Source organism: Arvicanthis niloticus, chromosome 21 (assembly GCF_011762505.2).
Source record: "Arvicanthis niloticus isolate mArvNil1 chromosome 21, mArvNil1.pat.X, whole genome shotgun sequence".
NCBI classification, from domain to species: Eukaryota; Metazoa; Chordata; class Mammalia; order Rodentia; family Muridae; genus Arvicanthis; species Arvicanthis niloticus.
In genome coordinates this window covers 50154317-50177798 of record NC_047678.1, presented here as the reverse complement: position 1 = coordinate 50177798, position 23482 = coordinate 50154317, and the positions used below count along the sequence as shown (strand labels likewise).

At 41.4% G+C, this 23482-nt stretch overlaps 1 protein-coding gene across 4 annotated transcripts in view; it reads right to left on the bottom strand.

Moving 5' to 3' along the window:
• Ptprm (protein tyrosine phosphatase receptor type M) overlaps positions 1-23482 on the bottom strand; it is a 799636-nt gene that overhangs the window by 346983 nt on the left and 429171 nt on the right. For all 4 annotated transcript variants that reach the window (XM_076917595.1, XM_076917597.1, XM_076917596.1 and 1 more), the window contains exons 6-7: positions 21536-21710; positions 15365-15658 (exon numbers count right to left, since the gene is read on the bottom strand). In XM_076917595.1, coding sequence (XP_076773710.1) covers positions 15365-15658; positions 21536-21710 — 469 coding nt within the window. The remainder of the gene's footprint in view (positions 1-15364; positions 15659-21535; positions 21711-23482) is intronic.

Here is a 23482-nt window from a genome sequence, read left to right as displayed (position 1 = left end):
ATTCCTGGAACCTACATATGTCCGGGAGAATTAACTCCACAAAGCAATCCTCTGACCCACTCATGCACCATGGTACATACACACATACATGATATACTCATACATGAATGCACATGTGTACACACATCAATAATAAAATAATAAATTTTAATAAAAATAATCAATGCTGTAAAGACTGCTGAGAAACTAATAGTTTCACACCATGCTGGCAGAACAGAACTTAATAAAAGCTTCTGGCATTCAATCTGAGAGCTTCTAAAGTCTTAAATGTGTGTAATGCAGGCCTAGCAATTTGATATTTGAACTGTAACCTATTGAAATAATAATAACATAAGATATATTTATAAATATCTATGGAAATATTCCTTTTAACATTTAACACAACAATGACTATCAGAAAAAAAGATATAAGGAATAAAATGTTCGGAGGCTTTTAAATTCAGTTAAACAGAATACTAATGGAATAAAAATGAATAAAATCTATGTAAATGTGACTTTTGTAACTACCAAAATGTTTAGAGTGCATTTTTCTTCTATGGCAACCGTGACTTCGGTAATTAAAGGAAACCTTCGACGAGGTATAAGCATTTATAAATAAAAGTTTATTTATAAGAAGTTCATAATCCACATCAAGAACAATATAGCCCAGCCAAAGGAATGGAATGGTCATGTATATTATACAACAGGGAGGTTTTTTTTCACAATTGTGTTTATTCCAATCATACTTAATGCCAGAAAGAATTTTCAAGGGCAACTATAAGTAGTTGTCTCCAGTCATTTGTCTACATCTATAAGAAAGAAATACTGCCATTTGGTCAACAGAATTACATGGTTAAATAGCACATGTTGCTCATTAAAAAAACAGTAATGGAAAAGGCTGGAAGATCAGCAGTTTTGATCAAATAGTTCTATTACCTTTCTTGCTTGAACAAGAGGCACAACCATACTTTCTCATAAAACTTCTCGTATTTGCAGATTTAATTTTATTTCTATGTATTATTCATTTAAAAATCTTCCTATTCACTTCCAACTTAACCCAGTAGGTACCATAACCATCAGTTCTTTATATCCTGAAGATTAATTTGTGAATATCGTGACTCAGACAGAGGAGCACAGTGACCATACATGAATTAACATTTCTGATGCTGATGGGCCATCAGGCTTAACAGACACAGGAGCATAGTTACCTTCACAAACAACATTCCTGACAGGTCATTAGACTTCATCGTCTGTTGTGGAAATTCAGCTCCCACTTATCTTGCCTTTTTGTTGTTGTTGTTGTTGTTAATTTAGCTTTGGAAAAGACCAAAAGAATTAATCTTATCGATGAAGTGGGAGAAATTCTATCAGAAGACCAAACACTGCAGAATTCTTTGTAAAAGGCTGCATATCTATGTCAATGAGAATACATATCTGGAAGCTGGTTTGTCTGGAGAGCCACAGAAGTATGGACAAAGCACCCAAGGCAGAGTAGCTGAAAAACAAAATCTATCTGCCAGGGCTTCGTGGCTCCATCCCACCTACTATCCTAGGTTCGGTACCTAAACTTCCATGACTTCTGTGACTCCAGGAAGCCATGTATGAGTGAATGTTTCCTAAATACTCTTATGACATGAAGATATCCTGAGATGACCTCCTTAGGTCTTGAACTAGTGACATACAATATAAGAAAGTATTAGTGGTTCTTGCCCTCTTTTTGACTAAATACAGGAAAAAGAAACAATGTCAGGGAGATTTGTTCTTACTCATGTTTGAGAGTAGAGTTCATCACTCCAGGGGAGTCCCAACAGGCCTACAGACCTGCCACAGCTATGGCTGTGTGTTCCACTGCTATACTCCTAGCAGTGGAGACTGAGTCTCTAATCCCACACAACAAGGGTTCCCTACCACCCAGAGGTCCATGCATAGGTGAGCAAAAGGGCCCTGTCATTATCTGGTTTTGTGTGGTTTTAGTAGTTGCTAAGGTATTAAGAATGAAAAGCTAATAGAGTGAATAAGACAGATGAACTGATAGCCGAACTGTTACCATGTACCCATAGCTGAAGTAAGTTTGTTGGCATAGAATTGTGATATTACACACATAAATAAAATTTTTACACAGTCCACTTCCTTTGCTACCTTGAGAATTGAATCAGAGTCTATAAGCTGTTCTCTAGCCTGATACAAATTAAAATTACACAAACTGCATGTTATCCGAGACTCCAGAGAACATGGGATCATTTCTTGGATTTTGCTCGAGGACATTCATTTCTGCGTTATTTTCATTAGAGCAAAATGCAATTCAATGTATGCACAAACCCCATCATTCAGCTTTTTAGTCTTAAAAGACTTTACCAGAGCAGCATATGACATTAGTCATAGCATGTGCCAATTTTATTTATGGATGAAAGTTTGGGCCAGGGCTACACAGCACATACTAGGTTACTAGGTCACACAACCAAACAGTTTTCATGCATCAACAAGAGTAACTGTACCACTCTTGACAGAAGCTCCTAGTATTGGGACAAGGTTGACTAGTAGTAACAGAAAACAGGCTTTGAAATAGGGAAATAATTTGTTGAGGATTTCAGCTGTTAAGTCAGAAGTAGCACTCATGTCAAGGCAACCAGAGTAAAATGACAGTCCCCCAGCAGAACACTGTCCTTTTTAGATGTTCACAAAGGCAGTGGCTGAATGAAAAGCCTCTGTAATGACTCTTAGTGGTGAATTATGTTCCAAGTCTCACCAAAACCACAAGTATGAAGCAAAGATGATTATATGTGGAAGCCCAACACAGAGAAACTCTTATGAACACCTAAAGCTTTTGCTCTAATCAAAAAAAAAAAAAAATGAACCTTTTTGTTATCTATCCTTTTCTTGCTAAATGTCCAGACAATTTAGGTATGACTTAGATGGCCCAGAGTCTCAAAGGCAAAAACTATTTCAAGGATGCCATTATAGTTTAGATCTGAAATAGTCACCAGTGGTCCATGTATTCAAGGTTTGGTCCCCAGCCCAAGGCATTACTGAAGGGTTAGTGGAGCCTTAAATAAGCAGATCTAGTAGAAGGAAATCAGACACCTTTCCCTGCCACTGTCTGGTTGCTTCTCACCCATCATCCATAGTGAACTACACAGCTGCCATGAGATATCCATGTACCATGTTCTCTGATGTAAAATATACTAGTAAGTCATCATGCGCTGTTTAGTTTTGTTGAAAGCAGACTCTGAGATAAAAAGGGCTCTCTTGTTCCAGACTCCAACATGTTGATTTTAAGTGTCCTCAAAACTCCTTGTCCTGAACCAAGACTACCCCCTACCTCTGTGACAGGTGGATAGCAAAACAGCAAACCGCCAAGGACTTTAAAAGCACTGCATCACTGAACAGAGCTAGAGGCTACAGCATTCCCAACAGAGATTATTACTGTATTCATCCTGTGCTGTTAAAAATGCACACCGTGGGAACAGGGAACCAGGGGCTTCTGATGGCCAGGCTCACAGCCATTACGTCAACATGGTGGTTGACTCTTTCTGATGGCCAAGCCCACAGTCAAAAGGTCAGCTTAATGGCTGACACTCTCTGATGGCCAGGCTCACAGTTACAATGTTAACGTGACAGCTGACACTCTCTGACTTGATAATGTGGTACATTCACTGTCTGTTTCTATCAATCTTCTCCTTGTCATTGGTTATTTATTTATTTATTTATTTAATGTATGTGAGTACACTGTCACTGTTTTCAGACACATCAGATCCCATTGCTTATGGCTGTGAGCCACTATGTGGTTCCTGGGAATTGAACTCAGGACCTCTGGAAAAGCAGCCAGTGCTCTTAACCACTGAGCCACATCAGCAGCCCGTCATTGGTTCTTTAATCTTTGCTTGTTATAGGTTTCAGAAAGACACTCATTCGAAACCGAAAGTAACAGCTATCTTATGTCATTCTCTGGACCATACATCATGATGCCTCGGGTCTGAAATCAAAGGCCAACCAATTACAGCCTGAGTCTTCAAAAATCAGGAGCCCAAATCAACCTTTCCTGCATAAAGTTGATCATTGCAGTGATATCATGGGGACTAAAACCTGACTGACATTCAGGCTATATTATGTCTTCTTTTTCTAGAAAACATTACTGCAGAAAATGGAACCACTCTTAAATGTCCCACTAGTCTTAGGCCCACAGTCACCACAATGTAGTTGTTCCCCAGTGAAGGAGGAAGTACAGTGGTGATTTCCGAGGAGGCTGTTAGAACCTAACCACCACAAGACATCTAGACAAAATGCCCTAGCCAACAGACAACCCGAACCAAGTACAACCTGAAAATGTTCTGTGATTTTTTCCAGTGTCAGACTACCCATCACAGAGACAGCAGGGCTCAGTCCCAGGCTACCCACTCTAACCCCTCAGTCTATTATAAGCTATACAAGAAACAGTCTTTGGAGGCTCTAAGACCAGCATAGAGGAAGCTCAGCAGTGGTGTACTGTGCTTACTTTGCAGAGGCAAGGAGTCTATGGACCTTGTAGAGAACTGACCTGGCCTTTTGAGAGTCAACAGTAGCAACTCCAAGAATGGCCAGCTGTCTGCTGACACTTGTTTAAGGAGCGCCTGAAGCTCTCCTAAGAATCTTTAATGTTGGCCCATCCTAATTCTGCATGGACATCATTTCTGGGTGCAGGTGCAAGAAAACAGCATATCACTGAAGTGTTCCTTATAAGTTTGGGGGCCAGGAACAGCTATAAGAAAGGCTCTAGTCCATCCAGCATCATATAGTGAATCTTGTCCTGACCTGTGTACACAGTGGGTTGACATCTAAAGCAAAAAGGGTTCACATCTGCATCCTAATAGAGATGTTCCTTTTAATGTTCTTTTAATTTGATTATTTAAAAAGCTTCTTAATGGTTTAATGTGTTACAAATGCATTAAAAACATGTTGCCCTTTGGCAGAGCCATTTAAGAATTAGAACACCTTTAATCCCCCCACCCCCGCAAATAAACTTAAATTAAAAATAAATTCTGTTCTCTTCAATTAGGTCATTGGCCTCTGTCTGTCCTGTTTAATAACCATAATTAAACCAGCTATTACCTGCTCCCACACTCTAGGGGTCAGGAGTGAAGCCCCCAGTACACACTATAATGGGAGTGACAACTGATCACAGATAAACAATCCAGCTATTCTTCATTTAGGGGAAAACAAATCTAATTTTTGGGGGGGCTTCACTGAAGATGAGTTTTTCTCTCTCACGGAAGGACTAAGGACAACAATCAGATGTAAACAGAAAGGCTGGCAGGAGAATTACAGCAATGTAAAGCTTAAGGTTTGCTAACACCCTCTTGTGAAACCCAATATTCCTCAGTTCTACTATGCAATTCCCACTGTGCATGTTTATAGAGTTACGGTAGTGTCAGGAAACCGTATTCAAAACTAGCATTACCAAACCTCATGATATTTAGGTCCAGTACAAGAGAACGTGCCACCACATGAGGTACACTGATGGACCATAAAACAAGCTCCTGGGATCCGAAGTTGGAGTTAGGGCAAAATTCCCAGTGTAGGAATGCTGAGCCTTACCCTGAAGGGACTCCGCCCACTTGCTTGTGGCTTGTTCTTTAGAAGTTGTCAGGAACACACAACAATTATACAAAGATGCATATTCAGGTACAGCATCAGGAGAGAGACTAAGCTGCCCAGCACCATAGGCTGTGTACTAGCTTCCTGCAAGTCAAGGTCAAGGACTGTCAAGAGTTGAGCTGCTTAATGCTTTGTGTAACTGACCAATATGTATGTTGTTAAGCTATGTAGCGCTATCTTACTGAAGGAACAAATTTCAAGGTAACAAGTTAAAAGTTCTCACTGCAATTATATAAAAACTTGAGCAATGTCTATGTAAAAAAAAAACAAAACCTGCATATCAATGCAAGGAAGCATAACAACTCCCCTAACTACAGTATGAAATAACAGATTTATAAGATAAACTCTCTCCTCACGTGAACTCTCTGCAAGAGGCCCAGCTGCAGAGGCATCTTGCGTGTTACCCCAGCACTTCCAACATTCTTGTCTGTGTTTCAACTCTACTCACACAGCACTTCGTGCTTGACTCAGTGATATTTATCTGAGTCACAGAGGTATACTTTTAAACTGAGAATTATTGACTTAATTAAAAGCCAAAGTCAGTACTTAACAGCTTGGGAATGGTTCATTTTTAAAAATCCCATAGGAGGAAAAAAAATATTAACAACCCATAGTGATCAGAGGATCTGAAAGGCACAAACCCTGTGGCATGGTGGCTGTCCTGTGATAACTGAGTAAGACTTTAAAAAAAAAAAAAGGACAAATTCTTCAGGATCAGGAATCCTCTTGCATGAGTGTACAGAGACTGGTGAGCTAGAGATGGAACATAGACTAGGGGATCTCAGAGGTTCTTCCGAGCCAGCGTAGACTTCATATCAGCAAGCACAGTATGATGAAAAGCAGTCTTGGAACTTAGATGGATGGACTCAACGTGACTGGACAGGAGTGGACATCAGACCCAGTTAAAATGGCAAGAATCATGTCTTCTGTAGTTGACTACCATGAAGAAGAAAAATGGCCCCTTCCTCTGTCTTTACGGCAGTTATCACTACCTGATGCTGCAGTTTACTATATTGCATTTGAATGTGCATACATTTAGGCCATTTTTCCAGTAACTCCAAAACATAAACTGAATGTCAGAAATCTCTATTCTCTGTGCTTGGCACAATGCCTGACACTTAAATAAATAGGAGTGCCCTTTAAAGATATATATATATATATCCCCTAAGGACTTTCTTTAGCTTTCTTCCATCTCACTGATCATTATTGTTGTTTTGTTATTTCTTCATCATTCCTTAACTTCTGGAGTGAATTATTAGCAAGTCACTTAACCAAGTGTTAAGTGTTTAGTGATTAGCCAATAACTAGGATATGTAAACAGTGACATCCTCAAATAAAACACCTACAATGTCTGCTGTGTTCCAACATCAGCCATTTTACTGTTTCCAGTACCTATTATTAAATGGCCTGGGGCAAAAAAAATGATGCTCCCAATTCTCAAATACAATACGCTATAGCAGAAATCACAAACTAAATCTTATTCTATTTAACTGGATGCTGAAATGATTCTAGTTCTCTGAAGTTATCCAACTGTGGCTGAACTGCAGATCTGGGAAATAACTGGGTGTAGAAAATTACCAGAAAGCCAGGTCTTGACTACTTGTCTTTGAAAATGTAAGTCATATAGGTAGGACACTGTATTATTCTTTCAGGACCTAACAGTTAAGGATATATCCTGATCTTAACACACATCTCTGATGCACTGGGTCGGGTGTTGGCTTCCCTGTGTGGGGATGAAAAAGTGGGTGGGAAGTGAGGGACTGAGGGCCTGGGCATGCTCATGTGGAGAGCCTATTCCTATACTTGGAAGTAACTGTCAGAAATATAAAAAGCCAGCACTCTGTAGAAATGCTACACATGACTTATGCAGGGATCTGACCCAGTGGTGACGATGTATCCATAAGCCATGGGGAGGAGGGTGAACAGAGGAAGGGATCAAACTAGATACAGTTTCATGAGTGTGATCATGACATGGTAGAACAGACTCAACAAACCACAGACACCGAAACACAGGGATTCACTAAAGTGAATGGTTTTCCATGAGAAAAGATGTTGTGTCACAAATGGAAATCTCAACTCTAGGCAACCCTAATGGAACCATGCATCAGGACAGAAGTTATAAAGGGAATAGGATGTAGAGCCCGTGATAAAGATTTACCAAGTGTGTGTGAGGTCTGAGGTTCAATGTCCAGTGTCACACATACAGAAAAGTTAGATGGTTAAGATAACAGTACACTTTGATTGACCTGTTGCTATAGTTACAGCTCTGCTCTGTGCACCTTCTCTGTGTCCGAAGGCAACGACTGTGCAGAAACACTATAGGATATAGGTGACGTAGTTATTAACATGCTTTGTAGCTGCATAGAGCACATGGACGTTCCTGTGACTACAGGTCCAGCTGCAGAGCTGCCAGTTCAGACACAGGCAGATGACGGCTGGTGAGGTTGGCTGTAGTTGTAGAGGTCCATTCACAGTGAGGGGTCATCATAGAGTGGCATGTTGTCATAAAATTCAGGTAGTGAATGCCAGAGTAAGAGACAGCCTTCAAATGCTATCTATTTGTATGGTCATAATAAAATGTAACCGTGGTACCTCTACCTCAAGCCTTTGGAAGGTCACCACAGACCTTCACCAGGATCACCCAAGACAGAGAGCAACAAACAGATGATCCGCAGATTCTTCAGTTTGGTTAAATCTTCGAAATCTAGCCAGCTCTGTGTCAGGTTCTAGATAAACAAAACAGTCCTAGGAAACTCCCAACGACACAGCTCCAGCCCAGTGTGTAAGGCATCTTGTCTTGTCACCCTTCTCTGCCATCATCCAAGGTTCTGGATCTTGGAGGATCTGCCCTGGGCATCAGTGCCTTTGCTCTGTGTCTTTGAAGACACAGGGATCAGAAATAAACATTGATTATTGAGGGTTTATCTCACACTCTATCAAATGTCCGCCTTCTGCAATATCAATGTTTTGCTTTCCTGATACATTATAGTAGCTAATTTTTTGAGGGGAGAGGGATGGACAGAGAGGTAGAAGATTTACAGGCATGGTTCACACACACGCAGTGCAGATGGTACTGAAGGTCTGTGAGCATTTCATTCGCACGCCCAGTTGCCCTTCATATAAGCTTGTTCCACATCACTCTGTTTCCACATCGATATTCTTGCCTATCTCAACCGTGCAAGCAAATGTCTGTCTGCCCCTTCCATTTCTCAGGCAGCTTCATCGCTAGGCTGTTCCAAGGTGTTTCTATGCAGTGCTGGGGAAGGCTGCAAGGGCTCATGGTCTTATAGGGTCCCTGACTCTCTTTTCATAAATGCTATTAAGTGCTTGCAAGCATGTGACTGTCACAGAGGACCCATGTCAAGCTCTCAGTCTGTAATTGAGACACCCGTCTTCTCCCCTTGGTCTTTTTTCCACGATGTCACAAGGATCACCAAAGGCTTCACCAGTCTAAATTGCACATTTGCTCAAAAGCCTCAGGTCAAGAAAGGGTGAGCTGTCTTGCTTCTTACAGCAAAGAGTCTCATGACTTCAATTTCTTCACCCACCTAACATGCCTCCTCTCTTATTTCTAACTTCAACTCCCTCACCTAACACACTTCCTTCTATTTTCTAAGGTCGACTCTCTCAATTGCAGCCTTTTCAAAAACATTCTCTGTCAGTGCTTGACACACTAGGAGCACACACCAGGCAGAGCTTTGTGTGCGGGGTGTGGGGTGTTGGGGGCGGGGGTGGAAGCTGAGCATTCCAGGTTGCTTGTTATTAGACTCTCTCGCTCAGCCAAGGATTGATTCTTTCAGGGACCGGTGTTAGAGTGCAAAATACCAGTCGAAAATGGGTTTTCATGTCGTCAGAGGGAATGTCAATCTATTGTAAGAGACACCACGTCTTACACACCCCACAGAGCTATCAAAAGGCTTCCTGAAAATATACGCATGCATGTAATTAGAGGAAACACACACAGAGATGTGTCAACAGCTGAATGTCCTGGTACAACACCAAGGAAGGAAAAATGATACCTGGAATGCTTAGTGGGTCAGGCTGTGATAGGAATGAGAGAGACCAGGTGCCCTTTCCCATCTTAAGGAGAAGGAAAGGAAGTACTGTGTGATCCAAACAGATCTGTTGAAGACAACACTCAAGGTTTTCCTTACAGAGAGCTCTTGAAGGTGGACAGGATCTCATGGGGGATTCTGAATCTGCACATGAGGAACTGGGGGTCCACTCTGGATACTTCAGAAGGCACACATGTACAAGTAACAGTTCTGAAAGCAAGCCTGGTTTTTGAGAAATGGTAACAACAAATATAAGACAAGTTCCTTGAGGGTTTATCAAACTCTTGTCCTTCTTTCCCCTACTGTACTGACCTCTCTACCTCCTCCCCAGTTAGATATCCTGGCATTTTCCACATCACATTACTTGTATCCTGTTCTTCCTCTCCAGAGCTTCCCTTCCCATGGTTCCAGGTTTCTGTGGTCACTCCGTGCTGTATGCTCCCCATCTGAGGATCTGGAGCTGTGGACTGCAGGTGAGAGAACATGTGATGCTTGTCTTTCTTGGTCTGAGTTACTTCATTCAATAGGATGGTTTCCAGCTCCATCCATTTACATCCAACTTCAGTTGGGGAGTGTTCCATTGTGTGCATACACCACGTGCTCATTATCCATTCCCCTGTTGGAGGACAGTTAGACTATTTGCATTTCTTAGCGAGTGTGCACAGAGCAGCAACAATCGTGTCTGAGCGAGCATCTGTGGCGTGGGATGTTGAGTCCTTTGGGCATGTGCCAGAGGTGGTGTAGCTGGTCGCATGGTAGTTTTCTTTTGGCCTGTAGAGGGTTCTCTACACTAATGTCCCCAGTGGGACATTCACCAACAGTGAATGTGGGTCCTCCCACATCTGTTTATTGGTAATAGTTTTGTGATCTCGGCAATTCTGACTGAGGTGAAGTAAAATCTCCATGTTGTTTAATTTGCTCCTCTCTGATGGGCAAGGACGATGAGCGCTTCTTGATGTAGTTTTTTGAGCACTTCTTGATGTAGCCAGTTTTATTTATTATTTATTTTTGTGTGTGTGGAGCACTCTGGTGAGATCCATAGTCCTAGCCTAGCTTTTGTATTTTTAAACCGAGCCATTGGTTTCCCTGACTTTGGATCGTTTTATATGTTCTGGATATCAATCATCTGTCGCATGCAGCTGGCAAAGATCCTCTCCCTTTCTGTGGGACTCTTCTTCCCTCAACTGATGGTTCTCTTAGCTGTATAGACGCTTTTTAGTTTTATGACATCCAAGAGTTAGTTGTTGGCCTTACGTCCTTGGTAAATAGAGTCTTGCTCACAGAGTCCCTTTCCATACCTGTATCTTGTAGGGAACTTCCTATATTTTCTCCTAGTAGTTTTATTGATTCTGGTTTCAGATTGAAGCCTTTGATCTAATTGGATCTATTTTTTTTTTTTTTTTTTGGTATGGAGGATGATGGCTATGTGTCTAATCTCACACTTCTGCAAGTGGATCTCTAGTTTCCCCAGTTCCACTTGTTGGAGATGTTGTGTATCCTCCAGTGTCTTTTGCCTTTGATAATTATCAAATGTCCTTATGATGAGTACTTGTGTTTGGGTCTTTTATTCTGCTGATTTATATGTCTTTTTACGTGCTCATACCATGTTAATTTTACTATTAATGTTTTATAATATTCCCTTAAATCTGGAATAGAAATCCCTCCAGTATAACTCTTTTTGGATCAGCATTGCTTTGTCTATTTGGAAACTTATTTTTGGTTCCATAAGAACTTCGGATGATTTTTCTATGCCTGGGAAGAATGTTGTGGGTATTTTGACTAAGATTGCATTAAATCTGTAAAATGTGTTTGGTGGAATGGTCACTTAAGATTCATAATCTTAATTCCATCAATCTATGAACACATGATGTCTTTCTATTTTCTAGTTTTAAACAGGTGGTCGGGGTAGTCTATGTGACTCCCAAAATAATACAGATGATCAATGTAGCCCCTGTTTGCTTCTCAGGGGAGGAGGGTGAGACCCTCTGGCTAAAAACACCACACACTTAGGACACACAAACTGGAGGACTCTTGCTGGATTGGACCAAAAGCTCCTTTCCCACGGCCCAGCTTTCATGCTTACAGGAAATACTATGTAAGGCGCCAAGGGAGGGTTAAACAACCCTACAGTGTGTGGCACCTATGAACCACAACAATTACCAGTGTGGCAAGAAATTTATAGAGGTGCAACACTTGTCACTCATAAGTCAGCGGCAAGCAATGTCTGTCTAAAATGGACTTAGGACTCACCCAACAGGTGGCAAAAGACACCTGGTACTGGGAACCTAGCCGGCTTCTTGATCTAGTGACATCATGGGAGGTTTTAGAGAATAATCCACTAACAGCAACTTGCTGGACAAGCATAATTCCATACCACATTCTAAATCTTATCCTTGTACCCACAGATAAGAGTAGCTACTGCCTTTCATCAAAGAAGTCTCTCTTCACAGCATATGGGACTGTCACAGAAAACTACAACTCTGGATGCAATGCAGAGATCAGTGGGTTGGTGGGGAGCCCCAATGGATACATCTGTATTACAGTTCCTGAGTCTATAGTGAGGGAATGTTCTGGAAGAGAATGTGGAAAATGATAGGAGTCAGAATACCAGGCAGTCTGCTTTTAACCATTTTATCCCAGAAATGGCTGCACAAACAGAACTGGAGCAACTAGGAGTCAGAATACCAGGCAGTCTGCTTTTAACCATTTTATCCCAGAAATGGCTGCACAAACAGAACTGGAGCAACGGCCATACCAATGGACAAACTAATGTAGAAGGCAGACGTGTCCATGGAGTCTCATTCCTACAAAAAGAGCCACAAGAAACTAGTGACTACTGGAAAAAGGAGAATTAGCTTCCCTCAGGGATATGACCCAGGTTGGTTATCCATTGCAGAGTGGTCAGCTCTGAAATCATAGACACTCATATAACAAAAATGTGCCTAGTAGTTTATATTTAGATATATACTACAATTATATATATGTCATATATACACACACACATATATTATATATATGTGTATATATGAATATACATACATCTCAACTTAACTTGATAGAGACTTTCAACTTAAGAATGGGAAGAGCACAGGGGAAGTTTGAAGGAGAGGCACTGGAGGAAGGGACAGGAAGGGTGTGATATAATTCTATTTCAGTTAAAAAACACTAAAATTAATTTTAAAAAACCCTATGGAATGTGAAATATTATACTAATGTGAAATCATGTCACTGCTTTTGTTAATTATTAAAGTATCATCACTTATACTGCTAAAAATGCCAACATCAGCAATGCTATATGAAGCTAACATGTCCATTACGACATGTGATATGATGGGCATTTCACAAAAGTAAAATGATTTACTAGAGTCAGTGACAGGGATGGGAAGGTTTAGACAAGAGAAGACAAGTTGAGAAAGAATTAGGAAACTCTTATAACCAATGACCAAGCCGAAAGAGGCATTGGTCTGAACAAGCATCCTACTTCAGCACAGGTGCTGGAAGGGGTCAAGAGGAGACAAGTTCTACAGGGTATCCAGACGCAGACCCTGCTAAAGCAGGGCCAGCACAGAGCCCACAGCTGAAATCCTAGGAAGAGAAAGTACCTGTTCTGTTGCCTAATACAAATTACCTATCCTTTTTTTTTCTATTGTGAGACAGGGTCTCACTATGCACCCCTGCCTGGGTGGAATTCACTCTGTACAAGAGGCTGTTCTCAAACTCACAGAGATCTGCTTACCTCTGCCTCTTTCCCAAGTGCTGGGATTAAAAGTGCTCCACTTTTAATTTTTAAAGAAAAAAATTTCAGTGATTGCTGCCATTATACAATTAGGCTTATCCAAATTATAAGTAAAAATCAAAATAGGTGCAGCTGCTAATGTTCACTGCCTTCATGGGACTGAGGAGACAGCTCGATTGGTAAAATGCTTGCCCCACAAGCATGAGGCCCCAGGCTTGGTCCTCACACCCACTTAAGAAAAACAGCCATGGTTAAGGGTACTTGTAATCCTAGAGGAAGGGAGGAAGAAATAAAGAGTATCTGGCTCACTAGCCAGCCAGCCTACTCTAATTGGCTATACCCAGCTCCCAAAAATAATCTGAAGGAGAATATCCAAGATTGACTATACAGGTGCACAAACGCACACACACACCAGCATGCTCATATAAACTACACACACAAATATATATACACAACTGCATATACATATAACTGCATATGCACACAAGTATGTACATGCAAATACATAACACTGCATATACATACACAACTGTGTACACACACAACAATGCATACCCCAACAATGCACACAGACTGTGTACATACAACTGTGTACACATAATTATGCACACACAACTATATACATTCAACTGTAAACACACTCGGCTATGTACACATACAACTGCACACACATACACACATTATTAATTTCTACTATTAGCCGATAGTCAGGTGATATGGTCTTCAGTGGGCTTTTGTGGGGTCATCTGCCTCTAGGATCCCCAAAGAAAAGAAAGCTCACAGATGATCCTTTGAATACTTGATTACACTTTTCCATCACACATAATATTTAATGTAATGTAAATACTATGTAAATGACTGCTATATACTATTGTTCAGGGGTTGCTGGGCAAGAAAAAGTTTGCACACCTTTAACATAGCTATAATTCTTATCTGGATATTTGAGATCCAAGGCTTTTTGACTCTGTGGAATCACATGAAAGTGCCCACCACCCTTTGGGAACTAAATATTGTCATGTTTTTGTTTTATCTGTGTAGTCCTGGCTGTTCTGGAACTAAATCTGTAGACTAGGCTTGCCTTGAACACATAGATTTGCTTGTCTCTGGCTCTCAAATGTGGGAAGTGCCTCGTCTTGGGTAATACTGTCTTCTTAACTGACATTATCTAAAGCATTAAGTAACCCCATTGAAGTCCATGGGCTCTCCTCCTCTCAGCACACCATTCAACTCAGGCCTTTGTGTAGACATCCAACCATGTCCACTGTGAGAAAACACTGGGAGACATTTCCCTTCCTCCCACACAGTCATCGCTCAAAAACAACTCTGTGTTGTAAGGCTATCTTCCTTCTGATTTTCCTAAATGCTAAGTTTTGCTGTCCATCAACCTTATTTTATGTAACTTGCAGAATGGCTTTGACACAATTAATGCTTTGTAATCCAAGAGCCCAAACACTGCACACAGTATAAATCACTCTTTATGCTACAAACAGGCTCCCTAGTCACTGGCCAGCAGCCCTGCCTCACATACCCATCAATAAAGACAGCTGGCAAACTCTATGAGAGAATCTGTCATTCCATGGTACTGCTCGTGGGTAATGAGCACATTAGCTTAAAACAAACTAGAGGGACAGGAAGAAGTGTCTGACCCATTAGCAGCCATTATTGAAGTAGCCAACCTCTAAGAGCCTTAGGGGCCATGCCAGTATCAATCACGTGGTACCCAGAGCAAGCTATAAATTTGGAACAGGGAAAGCGGAAGAGGCAAGTTGAGAGAGAGCAGGTCTTGAGGTCATGGGCTCTAATGTTCCATTTAACCTATAATTCACCTTTAGAAGTATTTTTATCCTCACATGGAGTACAAAAGCAGAGCTGTAGAAAGCTTGCGCTCTAACTGTGAGATGAAATACGAACAGCAACACCACGAAAGACTGCGACCATCAGAGGAATGCCAGCTGGTACTCACCAGCACATTTTGTTCTTGTCCTCAGAGCTGGCCCAGGAGATCCAGTGCCGCCTTCTCCTGGTCTGGTGAGAAGCACACTGATCTCATACTCTGTATCCGGGTCAAGGTGCCCAATCTTGTAACTTGTGGAATCCACTGGCTGTCGATCATTCCAGCTCCCGCTGGCTGTGCAGTACTCAACCTCGCGGGCCACGATGGGTCCATCCCCATTGATGGAGTTGGCGTTGAGTTGTATCCACAGATAGGTTGCTCCAACAGAGGCAAGCTGAGGTGGGGCGATGGGAACTGGCGGCTCTAGAAGCAAAGCAGAGAGCTTTTGTATTCAATTGATAAAGAGTTAAACACACATACATGATGATAGAGTAGAAGATACTTGAAATTCAGTGTGGAACTGGTGAGAGGAATTTGTGCTTTTTAATAAGCATGTGTATAGTGTTAATGATTTAAACAAGGTTCAAACATTACCTCTAAAACAATTCACAGACCTCATGAAGATTCAAGAAGAAGGAAGACCAAAGTGTGAGGGCTTTGGTTCTTCTTAGAATGGGGAACAAAATACTCACAGGAGCAAATACAGACACAAAGTGTGGAGCAGAGACTGAAGAAAAGGCCATCTAAAGACTGCCCCACCTGGGGATCCATCCCATCTGCAGACACCAAACCCAAACACTATTGCTGATGCCAAGAAGTGCATGCTTACAGGAGCCTGATATAGCTGTTTCCTGAGAGGCTCTGCCAGAGCCTAACAAATACTCACAGCCAACCACTGGACTGAGCACGGGGTCCCCAATGTGGCCCCCAATGGAGGAGTTAGAGAAAGGACTGAAGGAGCTAAAGGGGTTTGCAACCCCATAGGAAGAACAATAATATCAACCAATCAGACTCCTCCCCCCAGAGCTCCCAGGGACTAAATCATCAACCAAGGAATACACATGGAGGGACCCATGGCTCCAGCCACATATGTAGCAGAGGATGGCCGTGTCAGGCAACAATGGGAGGAGAGGCCCTTGGTCCTGTGAAGGCTCGATGCTCTAGTGTAGGCAAATTCAAGGTCAGGGAAGCAGGAGTGGGTGGGTGGGGAAAAACCCTCATAGAAGCAGGGGAGGAGGGATGGGATGGAGGTTTCTGGGGGGGGGGGGCAATGAAAGGGGATAATATTTGAAATGTGAATAAAAAATATCCAATAAAAAAAAAAAGAACACAAAGGAGGTGGGGATGTGACTCGTTGGTGGAGAGGCTGTCTAACACGTCCTGGGTTTGATCCCCAGCACATCGTCACACAGGGGTTATAGTGGTGCATACCTGGAATTTCAGCTCTAAAGCCAGAGGCAAAATGATCAGAAGTTGATAGGAACCTTCAGAGACTTCAGTAAGTTTGAAGTTAACCTGGACTATATGAGTTACAATGTTCAACAACAACAATAAGTGTGCCCATGATCCATCTTAGGACACAATGCATGCAAATATTGTACATCCAAGTTTTTTTTTTCCTTGTCTCTAAAGTCACTACTGAAGATCCCCTGAGAAGCATTATTTAAACAGCAGGACATGTGCCATTGACAGCTTCTCACTGAGAACCTTCCAACATCTTCAAAGGCATGAGGGTTTTCTATATCATTAAACTAAGTTAGTGCATGTCTATATTGCCAGTACATGGGGTTGATGGAGGTAGGAGGAGCAAGAGTTCAAGACTAGCCTGGGGTGCTTAGGGAGTTCAAAGCCACTTTCCCTTCTGATTATATTTCCAATCATTTTAAGAACATGGATGAAATTATGGTTTATCTCTTCAGAAACCCATTTCTGATGTGACTCAGTTTCCCCCCAAAGATGTCCCAATGGATTCAGCTAACTGAAGATATAGATAATGAAGTTTTCTACTGCTGTCTATAAGCTTGTTTCCAGTACTGGTTTTACTAAAAGTAGAGAAAAGTACTACAGTAGCCAAGGATACTCTGAATCAAACTACACCCAGCTCAATACAAGTTGATAATATTAACAGCAAACACTCCCTGTAACTGGAGAGTCTCCTGCACTGGGCAATGCTATTTTCTTCATCCTTGTCTAAGAAGGGGAAGGCTGGCCATCTTACCCATAAATTATCTCCTATCTTATTAGTTAGATGCTAGCTGAATGGCCCTCCAGGCCCCAAATGAAGGAATTCTGCATATCTTCCCCACTGTGAGGGGTACTCTACACGATGAATGAGATCATGTAAAAAATTATATATTTTGTACTGAAGTGGATTGTCATCCAAGAAAAGCAAGAGATCTTGTGGTTTTTGCTCAAGGGTGTTTTCTTCAGGCAGTTTGTGCATTTTTAGTGCTTTTCTTCCTATTTCCCTGACCTGCTTACTGCTACTGCTTACCAGCATATACTGACTTGTCACAATTTCCCCTACCCTCTCACAGGGCAGACATGATCAATCAATTGCAGCCTTGTTTCATTCTGAGACCACAGGAAAGCTAGCATCATATGAGGCCTGTCTCTGAGACAGCAGCAGGTTGATCCCACTAACTCCCAACTCCCCAAATAACATCAGCTCTTTGTTCTTTCCACAGAGATGGGGTGTCATTTTCTTTTCCATGTGATAAAGAGTACAAAATAGCTCATTAGAGTAAGCCACACTAAGACATCATGCTTTGAGTGTGCTTTGATTATGGCTGTGACATAACAATGTTGCGAATGTGATGTAAAATATTTTTCTCATTGTTTATTCCCTGGAAGCTTTGTGCTTTAAACAGTTCTGACTTAACTTACCATTAATTTGTAATGCTAAGCAATTCCTTGAATAAGACATGTAATGTGATTTTTTGTTTTGTTTTGTTTTAATAGTGCAGCCAGCTTGTCTTCAGTCAGAAAAATGTTAAGCTAAGGATGCATCTCTGATAAAAAGTAGGCTGGGATGAAAGAGTAGTTAACTATCCTCATAGAAGAAAACAAGGATCATAATTTCCCATTCAAGCCATAGCTGGGGGCAAGGTCACAAGGTTCATCTACTCACTGAGGATATTCTTACTAATATTCTAAATTGAAAACAACTTTAGCACAGTTTTTTGCCCAGAGAGAAGTTTCTACATTAATTCCCATCCCTAGGAGATACTCATGGGTAAATCAAATGGAAAGTTCACCTAGAACCTAAAAACAGCTGGGGCAGAAATTCAAGAAAATCAACACAAAAATAAATCAGTATTTGAATGTTGAAAAAGAAATCACGGGGTGGGGGTGGGGGGCTAGAAAAAGGGGGATAATCTCAATCTAAACACAGTAATAGGAAGAAATCTACCTACTTTCTTTTGTATAGGAATTAAACCTAGGATTCCATGCCTCTTTTCAGTAAGCACTCTACCACCAAGCAGTGTTTTCAGCACATTTATTTTTAATTTTTGTTTTGACACAGCATCTTGCTAAGTTGCCCAGGCAGGCCCTTAACTTGTGATCCACTCTCCGTAGCCTCCAGAATAACTGGAATACAAGCCTTTACCATTAGATCAGACTAAAATATTTCATAATGCATGTAAAAAATAATGCAAAATTAATTCTCAAACCATGAATGAGAACATATGATATAAACATATTACATAGCTTTAACTGTTCTACCTGAGAATGGCTGACACTTAGATGCAAATATCATTTTAATTACATGAAACTTATACATGAAATATGTATTTCACATAAATTCAAGATACTGAGTACAGCACAGGAAATGTTTTCTAAAACTGTGGTACAACATGTATCATTGGCTTTAAACTGACATTCTGGTAGAATGCCTTCTTAAGGCCTTCTCCAGACCCTAGTTTTCCCCCAAAATTACAGGGTGTCTAGATATACATGAATAGTCTGAAATTACTATGTGTTTAAACATTTTTTCCAAAAATGTAATATAATTAAAGTAGTAGAATCCAGTATATTATCCCCAGTATTTATGGTTGACTTGGTGGCAAACGCTTGTACCCAGTTACTACAGACATAGAAACTGGTTAGTTGCAGGTTCAAATCTAGCTTGAGCAACTGAAATCTATATGGAAAAATGGTTATAGACATATAAACAAGAGGAGATAAATCTTACATCAGGGCCCACCCACAGCAGCTGCCGCCAGCCTTGGTATTGTGCAAAGCCCTGAGTGGTAGCACATTCTGTCAATCATCCAGGGACCCCACCCTACACTGTCCTCAGACAGGAAGAAGTGGCCTGAGAAAAGGAACGAGAGATTGTTCATTGCCTCTACCTGTACATTCTCTGGCAGACTAGAATATTCTGTTACTTGTAACTCCCAGCAAATCGATTTTCCCAAGGAAAGTTGGTGCCACGTTTGCAATGGATGGGAAAGCAGGATACCTTCACCACCACCGTGGGCCAATCTCAGGGAAGCAGGGCAGAAACTGTAGCTCTAACAAGAGGAGGGATCATCCCAGAGAAATGCACTGAGATGGAGAGTGAAGAGTATAAAGAGCAGAGAGAGGTGGGGGAGGGGAAGAGGGAAAGAAGGGGAGAGAGGAATGGAGTGGGGAGAGGAAAGGGAAGAGGGACCTCAGCTGGGAGCACCCAGGGCATTCCATTCACAGTAAGTTGTCTATTCCGCACTATGGCTCCTTGACTCTCCAAAGAGCCTTCAGACCAGGGTCTGTGTGGTGCTGACGAACTTTAGTTCCGCCATGAATCTTAAGCTTCAAATCAAAATTTCATCCTGGCAGTCTAATTTGAACTTCACTGCACATAGAAATGCGGTGTAGCAAAATATATGGCTCAAGTAAATATGTAGTGTGTTCTTTCTTCTGCCGAACATCCATCAGTGACACTGCGACTGATTGTCATGATAGAGTCCTCTGATGAGCCAGCACTATTGTCTCCAAAGCCAAGCAAAAGGAGACAGCAACTCTACCAGACAGAAACAGGATTCCCAAACTCCCTATAGTGTTCATGATGGAGGCTATGCCTAGGCATTCTGGTTCAATATGGATGTGGTAGAAGATGGAGGCTTAAATAAACAACATGGCATTTACAGTTTTAAATTTTAGAAGGGTGGTGCTGCTGTGCAGCCCCAAATAAAAAATACAGAAATGAACTCAGGCAATACAAGCAATCCTGTCCTCCTCCCCATTAGGGCCCGATGCCCACCCACTATCAGCTTACTGTGCACACAAGTGTGGTTTTTGCCATTGAACTTCCCACTGGCCCTATCATAGCCCATGTCTGCTTAGCTTGCTCTGCCATGCAAAGCTAGCATTCTTTACAACTGGCTACAAAGAGAAATTTGCATTAAGAGAATGGTCCACCTTGATGTGATCAGGTTTGTGATCTACATCCAAGAGATGCAAAGTTGTGAATAGAAGGCATAGTCTTGAGGAAGTGGCTTGGTGGGATCACACATAGATCTTATGCTCCACCCCCTGCCACTGAAATATTGAAAAAATGAAATATGAGACATTATATTAGTCTCCCACAAGAAAAAAAAAGGGATGCCCTGACACAGTTGTCTGAAACGCCAGCATGGAACACATACATGTTCAAATTATTCTATCTGGGCTCCAAAAAGTTTCATTAGTATCTTTTGATGGGATAAACTTTGCCCACAAAAAAATGCATTAAATGAGCTAAAGAAAATTTATTTTTTGTTCTGTTTTTTACCTTTCATCCAGCCCCCTGTCTTGAATATAATACTCAATTTTCCAGTCACACAGCACATAGGGACAGAGCTTCACTGGGACATTATGAATGCTAAGACACTGCTATCAACACAGCGTCCATGATATATCAGGGCTTTTTATACAGACATTGCTTCACTTTATTAACCACCTCGCTATCATAAACACCCGGCCTGGTGAATATTTGCATTTTAAGTGATTTTTCTATCAGAGGAAAAAAAATTTCCTTCCTTAAAAAAAATATTATAGGTTGTAATCTGTATCCACAGAGCTGCCAGCAACCCTGGTTGAGAGCATCATCACTGCTCTGTGTGCTACTAAACCAACATCAATCACATGCATTTTCCGGAAGTATTGCTCACATGCAAAATTTGTACTCAAAATGCAATCCATCAATATAGCCTAGCACCAGACTACCGTTCAGAAGCAGACAGGATAAGTTTGAGCATAGACAAATAATGAGCAAACAACTATGTAAGCATGTCTATTTTAATAGACTATGTGGGGGAATAAAAACACATTAAATACCTTTAACTACCAATTCTGCGTAGTTTGATATCCCGACACCTCCTTCCGTGCGAATCATGCAGCGGTACTTCCCGGCATCTCTCTTGGTCGTGTTTACGACGTTAAATGAGGCCATGAATCTTCTGGAACTAGTCACCTTTATCTCCTTCAAAGGAGCGTCTCGGACATCAATCCCCTGTATCAGTGAGAGGACAGAAAGGGGCAATATCAGCTGTCATATCAAGATACTCAGACACCTGATGGCAATTACCAATGTCACACTCATGCAAATCTTGGTTCAATTGTTTATCCCCATGGGCAGCTACTACATAAGAAACAGCAATTCTGCCTTGATCAACAAAATGAAGATTGAGGCCTCCAACATTAAGTGTGTAGAAATGTGTTGTATAACCTTTAAATATATTAAGTTAAATGATCTGAACATGGAAGAAACATATACAACATTTTACTTTGATTTCTACAAATATTTGGTTCTTTGTAACACCTTATCCTACATTTTTATTTTTGGTTAGAAGACAAAATCAAGTCACCAATAACCCTATTACTAACCCTGATTTCTATATGCTCAACTAAACAATTACCCAAAATAACACTATAATATCTGTCAGGTAGAATCATCACCACATCTGCAGTGAGTGGACCCAGAGAACTAACCCAGGTTTAACAATGCTTTTCCCAGATACATAAGACCTACAGAAGTGGATACTTGATAAACATCTGATTTTGAAACATCTGATTCTGAGGCAGAAGTCTTTCTGCATGTCCTGGGCTCTCCAGTCTCCATGAGGATGTTTCCATTGTGGGGATGCTCTGTTTTTTTCTTAGCCCTGTATACCAAGTTAGCATTTTTAGTTACACACTCTTGGAAATCCAATCATTTCAAGAGGCAAAAGCCAAAAAGGACATTAATAAATTCAGTTCTTAATAAGTCTTGGGAAGTCTGCTATGTTCTCTATGCTGTTTATAATAGTATGGTGCAACAGACCAAGATCAAGGGTTATGTACAATGCCACCAAGCCCTCTGTCAGTTGTTCACTGAGAACCCATGCTTTGGGTGCCAAGCTGTGCATCCAGGATCACAATGCTGAGCCACTGGTAGACATTCTTCAGTGGTAGTCTGATGGTGGAGGGAAAGAGTGGTGGTCTGATGGCGGAGCAAAAGAACAGTGGCTGGCAGATGGCAGAAGGTAGATTGCCCACAGATATTTTGACAAGATCTGAAGAAGCGATGTGTGCATGAAGAGTAAGTAAGAAAGTAGCCAGACAAAGGCTAATTAAGGAAAGACCATCCTAGTCACACAAAACAGCAAGGGAAGCCAAATATGATGAAAACTGGCTGGCATGAATGCAGCAAGAAGAAGTTGGATTTGCAAGCTACATTAAATATTTTCATTTACCATCATAAAAACACAAGGCTATAGGACAGCAAAGTCCATTTGCATGGTTCAGTGACTTATACCACACAACCCAACAAACAAAAATAGCATTCATCTATAATACTCTGGGATAGTCATTCTTAACCTATGTGAGTTTCGGGGTTAGCCTAACTCGGCTGCTAAGTTAAATGCCACCAGTCAAAGTGATGTATCTTTGCAGGCCCCCATTTTCCTCACGTACAGAGAGATGCTTCAATTCACTCCCAGGGCCATTGTGAGACACAAAAGATGTATGTAAGGACACTGACATAATGATTGTCCCCACACATCCCCATCTGAGGCCTGGACAGAAGGAGCAGTGGATTCCAGGAGAAAAGCAAGCAGGATGCTAAAATCCCACCTTTATTTCTGATACCCTGGTGACAGCAGCCCCAGACTGCAGTGTGCAGAAACAATGGGCTTCCTAACGTTAAAGCATGGAATGAAATAGACTCACCCAGTCACTAGAAAACCACAGGGCCCTCACATGTTAGGTGCTGCTGTAAAGCACACAGGATGGAGGAATTCGTAT